The sequence below is a fragment of the Oreochromis aureus genome, linkage group 3 (assembly GCF_013358895.1).
Source record: "Oreochromis aureus strain Israel breed Guangdong linkage group 3, ZZ_aureus, whole genome shotgun sequence".
Taxonomy (NCBI): domain Eukaryota; kingdom Metazoa; phylum Chordata; class Actinopteri; order Cichliformes; family Cichlidae; genus Oreochromis; species Oreochromis aureus.
This window is the reverse complement of record NC_052944.1, coordinates 33514119-33524947: the sequence shown is the minus strand read 5'-3', so window position 1 is coordinate 33524947 and position 10829 is coordinate 33514119. Positions and strand designations below refer to the sequence as shown.

The window sequence follows — 10829 nt, the reverse complement described above, 5'->3', positions numbered from 1 at the left end:
TACTTCTCACCATTCAGTTTCAGTTCTACAATTCAATTTCAGTTCCAAAATTTAGTTTTTTTGGGACTTACATCCGGTTCCGGTTCAAGCGCAGATTAATAGAACTACTTTTTACTAGCGGACTGATAAGTAGACTTCAGAAGTCATTCGTCATGTCGAATGACCAGCGGATAAACTCTCAGGTTGGTAATAAATGTATTACATGTATAAGAACAAGTGTCATGTTAACAAATGATAGCCGTACAGTAACTTTTATGCTTGTTGTAGCTGCTAGCTAAAAACTAGTGATGGGTAGATGAGGCCTCGTGAAGCGTTTCAGCACATTCCCCAAACTGTATCGATACTGTGTCGACACAGTGTTGCTGTTTTGCTCCATACTGACACCTGCTGGACCTTAAATATCATTGCAGGCAACTTACTTGAGACTCACAAGACACTGATTCAATGACCTAGGGCCTGTTCTTCGTACCTCGCTAAGTAAGTTAGCCGGATTTGAATGTTGACGATTTGGCGTGATCTTGGATCGTTCGGTTCTCCGAAGCTCATCTGGGACTTGCTGTCATAGCAACAGAGCCGCAAGAGTAAGCCTGCTCGGGAGCAGGTTTACTTTATGTAAACAGGATTAGATCGCGGCCACTCAGGTATGTCCGCTGCATTTATACGAAAGGAACAGCGATATTTCGCTACTGTTTCACCATAAATAAATATTATCAATGTAACTAAAGATAATGCAGTATTTGATGCTTTATTGCTTTCATACAGATACATACAGGTCATTTCAGAAAAAAAAGGAAATGTATTATTAATCATTCTATTACATGTATTTGATCATTCCAGATGTAATTCATATTTTAGAGTAGTAATAGTAAATTACTACGTGCAATCAAGATCAGAGACCACGCTACAAAAGCGAAGGTGGAGTTGGGAAGTCTGTTGCAGCCATGTCCTGTCCGTTTGTACGCGAGCAACCCATTGCGGAAGGTGCAAGACTGATAAGGAGGGTTTACAGAATTCAGCGTAGATTGCGGGATAGACGGGATCCTTTAGCTCAGCGCGACAGTGTGCTCATAGAGAGATATCGATTCTCCCGTGAGGGTATTATTTACTTTTCTCTCTCTCTCCCTCTCTCTCGATATATATATATCTCCCGACTTACTGTGCATGCTTCAGTCACCCCTTGCATGGGAACAGGTACAAGTGATGGAGTGTTATGTCAAACTACACACAAAAAAACCCACAATGTCAATAAATGGCACAGTACGTAAAGGGGTGTGACGAGGGGGTGCAGGACCACCACCTGTCTTTATGTGCTCTGCCCTTTTCTGGGTTGCTGTTATGAACAAACAAACAGATTATTTCAGGGTCTCTTGTCATAGACTAAAAGCAATATAAGTGATAAATATTACCATTCTGTAGAATATTCCTATATTTCACTTTTACTTGTTCCCATGTTCTAGTGGGTCCTGTTGTGGCTCTAATGTGGAAGAGGATATAATGTAATATAATATAATGTGGTATAATATAATATCACATGATATAATGTAATATCATGGATCACTTACGAGTGTAATTTGTCAGCAACTTTCTGCCAGCCCTCTCTCCTTGCTTTTGCAGCCTTTGCAGTGTTCTCCTGCGTTTTAATTAAACTCTGAAACTCCTGATATCCCACAATCAAGAGTTCTTGCTCTGCTGCCGTAATACACTGAGTGCGCTCCTTCCACATCTTCGCCGACCAATCACAGGGTTGCCGATCAATGTTTCTACTATCGATGCGTAGCCCCTTTTAAGCCACCCAGTGATCTCAGATTACTTCATCCAGCTGTACTAATCGTCAACAACAGGTGCGTTCGGAGAACCGGAATAGCGAGCTCAAAGTTAGCGCGATGATTTGATCTTGGATGTAGTAAGCGAGGTACGAAGAACATCCCCCTAGTCATATGTGTATACACTGTAAGGTATTGTACTTTCCATTGAAACATTTTATATCTTTTACATTGCAAATATTGTAGACATCTTTAAAATATATTGTGAATGACATTAAGTGAAAATTAAAATGAAAGTATTGTGAATATAATATTACCCATTTAAATGTAATTGACTCAGAGTTTATTATAAATTTCTATTCAGAAAAATAAGTTTATCCAATGTTTTAGCATTCAGTCTATTGCGTTTTTTTTTTTTTTTACACCATTTCCCCAGCTTTGGAAAACTCACAGGCACAGATGAAGCTGGGGAACACCAAAACTGTAAAGCCAGGTGGAAGAGGTTCTGATAAGATGTCTTCCTTTCCCCCAGTACCTTAAAGTATCCTCTAATCTTGGAATGTTTCTCTCCGACACTCTCCATAATACTAAGGGGTTGGCAGTCCTTTATAAAAAAAATTCAGGACTGCTTGGTCCAGAACAGTCTTCCTAGATGCTTGATTTCAAAATAATAAAACACATATTAATAGAAAAAAAAAATGATGATAAAGCAGTTCAGTGTCAATATAGCCCGACCTGTGTTCATTCTCAGTGTGTTTGTCGCCTCATTTTCATATTTGGCTCTGTAATGCCTAAACACTGAGGAGGTGCTTTTGTTTGTGTAAGAAATGCAGAACAGACGCGACATTTAACCTGCATAAAATGAAATAAATAATTTACACTGCAAGTCACATTGCTGTTTTTCCTGTTCTTATAGATTACACTGAAACAAGACAGACAAACTATTTGCAGTTAAAAGATCAAAATGATCCCACACAGCAGAAACATTTCCATTTTGTTATGGAGAGACGTGTATTTTTAGTTATCTTTGCGATTTTGTGTTTTTTTTTTTTTTTTTTTTGGTGGCGACTCGTTCCGTTGACAGATGCGGTACCTTTTAAACACAGTTTGGCGCGTTGGTAATGATCGATACAGCTGACTTTTTCTTAAAGCGACGCACGCACCGATACAGGCTTCACTCTGTGAGCTTGATCCATGCCTCAAACCAGGAAGTTAGCATTTTCTCAGTTTCTGATGGCACAGATTTCTGCCCATAATAATATCACATGATATAATGTAACGTCACTTACGAGTTAATTTTGTCAGCAACTTTCTGCCAGCCCTCTCTCCTTGCTTTTGCAGCCTTTGCGGTGTTCCCTTGCGTTTTAATTAAACTCTGAAACTCCCGATATCCCTCAGTCAAGAGTTCTTGCTCTGCTGCCGTGAAATACTGAGCGCGCTCCTTTGACATCTTCGCCGATCAATCACAGGGTTGCCGATCAATGTTTCTACTAACGATGCGTAGCCCCTTTTAAGCCACCCAGTGATCTCAGATTACTTCATCCAGCTAGCGAGCTCAAAGTTAGCGCGATGATTTGATCTTGGATGTGTCATTTGATCTTGGATGTAGTAAGGGAAGTAGGAAGAACGGACCCGCTTCAAACTTCCGGTTGCGCCAAGAGCATCTGGCTGCAGCCACAGACCCTTCTCGGTTGCGCCCTAAGACCAGTCATCTCAGCAAAAATGTTATTATTTATTTTGTTCTGCTTTCAATTTCTGTGCGCACAGCGCGATCATAACACTCGGTATGACAGACAAACGCTTCTGGAGCTACGTTCGTCAGCCAGTTCGGACTTTACAGCGGGTTTCGACTCCGTGGACGCAGGAACTGCTGCGTTCTGGCCTTCACAGAGACATGGCTGGAGCCCAGCGTCCTCGACTGCGCCATCACGCCGGATGGATTCGCTGTTTACCGGGGAGACCGAACGAAGGACTCAGGCAAGAAAAGGGGAGGAGGGGTGTGCTTTATGGTTTACTCCTTGTGGGCTAGAGATGTGTGTATCTTAAAAACTTACTGCTCTCAGAGCCTCGAGCTGCTGACCATTAAAGTCAGGCCTTTTTACCTCCCGAGGGAGTTCAGGGGGTCCGTTCTTCGTACCTCGCTAAGTAAGTTAGCCGGATTTGATTGTTGACGATTTCGCGTGATCTTGGATCATTCGGTTCTCCGAAGCTCATCTGGGACTTGCTGTCATAGCAACAGATCCTTAAGCGTAAACCTGCTCGGGAGCAGGCTTACTTTATGTAAACAGGAAGAGATCGCGGCCACTCAGGTATGTCCGCTCCATTCATATGAAAGCAACAGCGACATTTCTCCACTGTTTTTCCATAAATAAATATTATCAATGTAACTAAAGATAATGCAGCATGTGATTCTTTTATTGATTTCATACAGATACATACAGGTCATTTCCGAAAAAAAAAGGGAAATGTACTATTAATCATTCTATTACATGTAGTAGATCATGTCAGATGTAATTCATATTTTAGAGTAGTAATAGTAAATTACTACGTGCAATCAAGATGAGAGACCACGACTATAAAAGCGAAGGTGGATTTGGGAAGTCTGTCGCAGCCATGTCCTGTCCGTTTGTACGCGAGCAAGGAAGGTGCAAGATTGATAAGGAGGGTTTACAGAATTTAGCGTATATTGCGGGATAGACAGGATCCTTTAGCTCAGCGCTGACGGTGTGCTCATAGAGATATCGATTCTCCGTGAGGGTATTATTTTCTTTCTCTCTCTCTCTCTCTCTCTCTCTCTCTCTATATATATATATATATATATATATATATATGTGTGTATACAGTTAAGCCCATAATTATTCATACCCCTGCCAAATTTTGACTTAATATCAAAGCTGAATGTTTTTGGAAGTAGTTTTTAGTTTGTTTTTAGTTTTAGCTATTTTAGGGGGATATCTGTGTGTGCAGGTGACTATTACTGTGCATAATTATTAGGCAACTTAACAAAACCAAATATATACCCATTTCAATTATTTATTTTACCAGTGAAACCAATATAACATCTCCACATTCACAAATATACATTTCTGACATTCAAAAACAAAACAAAAACAAATCAGCGACCAATATAGCCACCTTTCTTTGCAAGGACACTCAAAAGCCTGCCATCCATGGATTCTGTCAGTGTTTTGATCTGTTCACCATCAACACTGTGTGCAGCAGCAACCACAGCCTCCCAGACACTATTCAGAGAGGTGTACTGTTTTCCCTCCTTGTAAATCTCACATTTGATGATGGACCACAGGTTCTCAATGGGGTTCAGATCAGGTGAACAAGGAGGCCATGTCATTAGTAGTTTTTCTTCTTTTATACCCTTTCTTGCCAGCCACGCTGTGGAGTACTTGGGCGCGTGTGATGGAGCATTGTCCTGCATGAAAATCATGTTTTTCTTGAAGGATGCAGACTTCTTCCTGTACCACTGCTTGAAGAAGGTGTCTTCCAGAAACTGGCAGTAGGACTGGGAGTTGAGCTTGACTCCATCCTCAACCCGAAAAGGCCCCACAAGCTCATCTTTGATGATACCAGCCCAAACCAGTACTCCACCTCCACCTTGCTGGCGTCTGAGTCGGACTGGAGCTCTCTGCCCTTTACCAATCCAGCCACGGGCCCATCCATCTGGCCCATCAAGACTCACTCTCATTTCATCAGTCCATAAAACCTTAGAAAAAGTCAGTCTTGAGATATTTCTTGGCCCAGTCTTGACGTTTCAGCTTGTGTGTCTTGTTCAGTGGTGGTCGCCTTTCAGCCTTTCTTACCTTGGCCATGTCTCTGAGTATTGCACACCTTGTGCTTTTGGGCACTCAGTGATGTTGCAGCTCTGAAATATGGCCAAACTGGTGGCAAGTGGCATCTTGGCAGCTGCACGCTTGACTTTTCTCAGTTCATGGGCAGTTATTTTGCGCCTTGGTTTTTCCACACGCTTCTTGCGACCCTGTTGACTACTTTGAATGAAACGCTTGATTGTTCGATGATCACGCTTCAGAAGCTTTGCAATTTTAAGACTGCTGCATCCTCTGCAAGATATCTCACTATTTTGACTTTTCTGAGCCTGTCAAGTCCTTCTTTTGACCCATTTTGCTAAAGGAAAGGAAGTTGCCTAATAATTATGCACACCTGATATAGGGTGTTGATGTCATTAGACCACACCCCTTCTCATTACAGAGATGCACATCACCTAATATGCTTAATTGGTAGTAGGCTTTCGAGCCTATACAGCTTGGAGTAAGACAACATGCATGAAGAGGATGATGTGGACAAAATACTCATTTGCCTAATAATTCTGCACTCCCTGTAGTTCAACTACTCCCTGATTCACAGGGGTCACCACAGCAGTTAGTGTCCAGTGTTTGATTGGGTAGATTTTTACACCGGATCCCCTTCCTGACAAAACTCCAATGATTCAAAGATTTTTCGAAGATTTTTGTGATCCCTCTTGTGAGGTACAAATCACAAGTTTTAGTTTCAGGTTTAGTGAATGAAATTTTAGTAGTCTATTATTCTACTACTAGGGTGACTCGATCTCACTCTTTATCAGGACTGCACAGTGTTTTTATCACCGTTTGTCCCTCTCACACATCTTGAGATATTGTGCCACAGTTTGAATGGCTCTGCAGGACATGCACGTCTAGCTTTTACCCTATGGATGTGAAGGAAAGTCTTTTTATTATAGTCAGGAGGTTATATCAAGGAAAGTTAAATGCCACAAGTTTTGTAGATTTTGATAAATATGATGGGAGCTACCATAAAGAAAATAAAGCAGTAGAACAGGTTTGTTTATTTTTTCTAGCCTTATATGTGTGTCCCATAACTGCATATTACTCAAATTTTCTGATATGGCTCAAAAAAGGTATGCCAGTTTATCTATGCTTCCAAACTGAAACCCAAAGAAAAGCAGGGGAGCAGCCAAAATAACAGTGAAATAATATTCAGGCTAACTCTCAGAATTGCACCACATACACAGTGTTTGCCTCACATTCAGTTTGGTGACATCTGGTTTCCCGTCTGATCACATTTATGAATGTCGTTTGCTAGTGTTGATGACTGATGACTATACCTTCTCACTCAAATATAGTAACTTCTGGCTTCAAAAATCGACAGTATGGCAGCTAACATGCTAACACTGAGGCTTCACACTGGGTCCAAGACCATGGATGCCTTATTGTGGCTACAAAAATCTTTTAAGGTTTTTTTGCGTCACATCATATTCAAGAGCTGTCTTTCATATTAGGTATGATACAACCACCAGTTTCTAGGGAAAAATTTATATCGCCAAACTGGATAAAAGTGGTTCAAGGAGGTTTCTAATTGGTTATAAATAAAACTATAGCTTTGGTTGCTGTTAGATTACCACTTTTTAATTTTTTACACACTAACTACTAGCCTGACGGTAGTAAAACTTGAAAAAGTATAACCCCAAATGGAAATGGCGAAAACTGTGCCTTAACAACATATAGCCAATGGAAAGTGGGTTTATAAAACCAGTCAGCATAAAAGTTTAACTCAAGTATTTGAACACACTGTCAGTGTTGTGTTAGCAAAAACTAAACTAAAACTTTAGTGTTCTATTTTTTTTAATATAGAAAGTCATTTGAATGAATATTTTAGTTTAATTAGAAATTTAATTATAATTTTTTACAATTTAAATATATATTTAATTTAACTCAGCCACCCTTACTCATTCAGAGTAAGTAACTATCTCTCTAGCACCTCCCGGTGGCTCCAAGCTAAATTGCAGCCAAAATCTGTATGGTCCATATTTTATATACAGTGGTAATATGATATTTAACAGGATGAGACGCTTATAATGGGTATTTGGGACTTCTATGAAATTAAAATGACATTTTAAAGTGTAATTTCTAACTGTTTCCTGGTATAAGTGAGCTTCTGTACCTTTCACCTAGGCAAAGTTTACCTCTCACCCAGCCTTTGACTTCGGGGATCAGTGGGCTGAGCCACTTGTAAAGGGGCGGGACAGGTGATGAAGTAACAAACAGAGGGTATAAATTCTTTAGCTTGTGTGAGGTTTCGCCATGAGGACGGTAGAAACTGAAAAAGTTGTGTTTTCTGCTAGCTTTTCTTTGTTTCTAAGGCTGTTGCTTTTGCGCTGTCCGAGCTAGCATCAGCTAACACTCAGGTTTTCAAACTCCAACTGCTGAGGACACTTTTCCGAAAAAAGAGAGGCGCTGAGCAATGAGCGCACCCTGACCTGCCTTTCCCCCCCTTTTTTTTTCTTTCCTCTGGCATCTTTTTAGAGAAACTTTCAGCACCAAAGGAGTCTGAATCACTTTTTGAAGGTTTTTATACTTAGTAAAACTGTTTTTGCTTTCTCGCCATGGAGAGCCAGAGCAGCAGGGACAGCAGCAGCAGGGCTGCTACACAGGAGTACCCGAACCCCTTCATTCATGAGCTGAAGCTCACCAAGGCGCAGTGGATCAAGGTAATCATTAAATGTATAGATTTTATGCTTGAAAGTAGGGCAGGATGTCAGGCAGACCTCCTGCCCTACTTTAAACCTCAGTTAATATTCGGCTTAACCACAGACCCCTGCTAACTCTGGGTTTGTCTCCGGTTTTTGGAGGTTAGAAAGGTAATCCACGAAATGCTAATTTATGCTACCAGATGTGATAGCATGTTTTATTTTGTTTTTAAATCTCAGTTTTCCACATATTTCTGCATAAATTTAACTTAAAACATAATCAGAATACCCAAATTAATTAATCAAAGTTAGCAAATGAAATGGGAATATTAGATGGATATTTATTTATTGAGGAAAATGATCCACTGTTACTGGAAAAAGTATGTAAAAAAATCTCCTTTTCTGGTCCTTTTGTGTAACTTCCTCTGTAAATATAACTTAAAACATTAATCAATGTTTAAATATTTCTGCTATAAGTAGACAAGACTAATGGCACTAAAAATGTATATGAGATCAGATATGTGGTCATTTAATTATTGAGAAACATGTTTCATAAGCACTGGAAAAATATGTAAAATCCGCTTTTATGGTCTTTTTCTAGTCTAAATATAACCAAAAACATCACCTAAGTTTTACCCTTTTTTTTTTTTTTACTGGTAAGTAGATAAATGTAAACAAACCAAACTGGAGAAAGTATATCAAAAAACAGTTTTGTTATGAATTTCTCTATTAATGTAACCTGATTTTCCTACGCTTTTACTATAAGTAGTAATCAAATTTAGCAAATAAAAATTCGTTAATTACTTAATAAGTATAATGATCCAATAGTAATTACCTAAAATTGGGAAAAATATCTAAAAACTTCTATTCTGGTCTTTTTCTCTGAATGTATAAATTGATATAACCTAAATCATCAACCAATTTTTACATATTTTTGCTGTAAATAGATTTAAAAAAAAAAAAAAACTAAACAAACTGAACAGATGAAATAAGGCTGAGGAAAATGCTCCATTGCTGCACATTAGTGATTGTAGAGAAGTGTGTCTCTAGGAGTAGCAGTGAATTTAAAGGTCATATTAGAGGTAAGCACTTTGAGTCGTGGATGGGGTGAAACTATTTAACTTTTAGATCTGTACTCAGACTGTAGGTGACTTTTCTTAAGACAAATGATGTAGTGAAGGTCAGACTTTGAATCTTTTGTCAGGTTTGTCATGGTCAGATCTACCCATGCCACTTATCCAGACTTACAGACCTTTTATAATGCGTTATACACCAAGTCACATTAACCTGCTAACATACAAACTCACGTCTACTTTTTTTAAACTCAATTCTTCTGTAATGAGGCATCTCTGTTTTGACATAGTTATCATAAATCTAAATTATAGTGTTTCTGTACAGAGTATATTAAATATTACACATCTGTAAACCACATGTTTGTTTGGATTTACTTTGAAAAGTTAGTTTGAACCTTGACTTTGAGGAGTTCACTGTAGTTGGTTGCACCCAGATCATCTATATTTTAGTCTTCAAATGATGCTAACATACTATCACACATACAAATAAGAACTGAAGCTTTAATATGTGTTTTTTTTCTTCAATTGTGTGTTTTTTAAGAATTATTTTTCTTAAAAATGAATGATCACTGAGATTATTTTAGAGTATCTGTCATGCATAAAGGAAAGAGAATAATCATATAAAATGTATTACTGTGTAACGTATGTCACTGAAATAGCTCGGTTGCTCCAGCTTGGATGAAACACATGGTGTTGATGGAGCTGCTGAGTCCTCCAGGCATAAAATTTTAGACAGTGTTTTTCTTCAGGTTTTTATTACAGACTGATCCACTGTGGACAAAAGTTGGTTACTTTTGGAAGGACCTGCATAGCTGTCTTATACTAATTGTAAATGTAGTACAGGGTGGAGATGAAAGGATTAATAAAGTACGAGTGCTGAGAGGCGCGTGTTGTCATGGCACTCCGCTGGACAGACGTCGATGTTTACGCATTGTTTCGCCTCGCCTTGATGGAGTCACGGCACAGATGATGACACTTGAGGAAAGTGTTTCTGTGGGTGAAGACTCAGAGCAAGGGTGTCCGTGTGTGCAGCGTGTAGGGGTCGGTTTGGTAGTAGATGTTAAAGGCGAAAACCTCAATGGCTGCCATATTGGAAGCATTGTTTCTTCTTCTTCTTCTTCTGTTTTAGGGGATTAATAAGAAAAACATTAGTAACAACAAAAACCACACATACGATCGCTTTATTATTAATGAAAAACAAAGAAAAAGAAAAACCCTCCATCATTCTGATGGATTTCCACTTTGTCTCTGTCTTAGTTATCTTTAAGCAGGTTTCACCAGAAGAGCATTTAACCAGCTCCACCAAGCAAACATGGCTCATTAGCATTATATAAACAAACACTACGATTCATATATCTTACATTTTCTTAAATCAGCAGGAATAATAGTGTTTGTTTGTTTGAAACAATGACATCTGCTAAGCTTGACCTTTAAACCAAGCTGACCTTGATGTGTGCCGTGTGCCATTTAGATGTCTTTTTGTCTGCAGAGAAGTGATCAGTGGGTAAATTAGTGAGT

At 39.1% G+C, this 10829-nt stretch overlaps 1 protein-coding gene across 6 annotated transcripts in view; it reads left to right on the top strand.

The window, feature by feature from the left end:
• The first annotated feature begins 110 nt into the window (after positions 1–110).
• Positions 111–10829, top strand: part of LOC120439226 (lysophospholipid acyltransferase LPCAT4-like) — a 26979-nt gene continuing 16260 nt past the window's right edge. For 3 of the 6 annotated variants that reach the window (XM_039610011.1, XM_039610010.1, XM_039610009.1), the window contains exons 1-2: positions 3404–3740; positions 8161–8259. In XM_039610011.1, coding sequence (XP_039465945.1) covers positions 3486–3740; positions 8161–8259 — 354 coding nt within the window. In that variant the 5' untranslated portion in view covers positions 3404–3485. Of the gene's footprint in view, positions 183–3403; positions 3741–8160; positions 8260–10829 lie in introns of those variants that run through there. The other 3 variants (XM_039610013.1, XM_039610014.1, XM_039610012.1) reach the window with 3 other exon arrangements.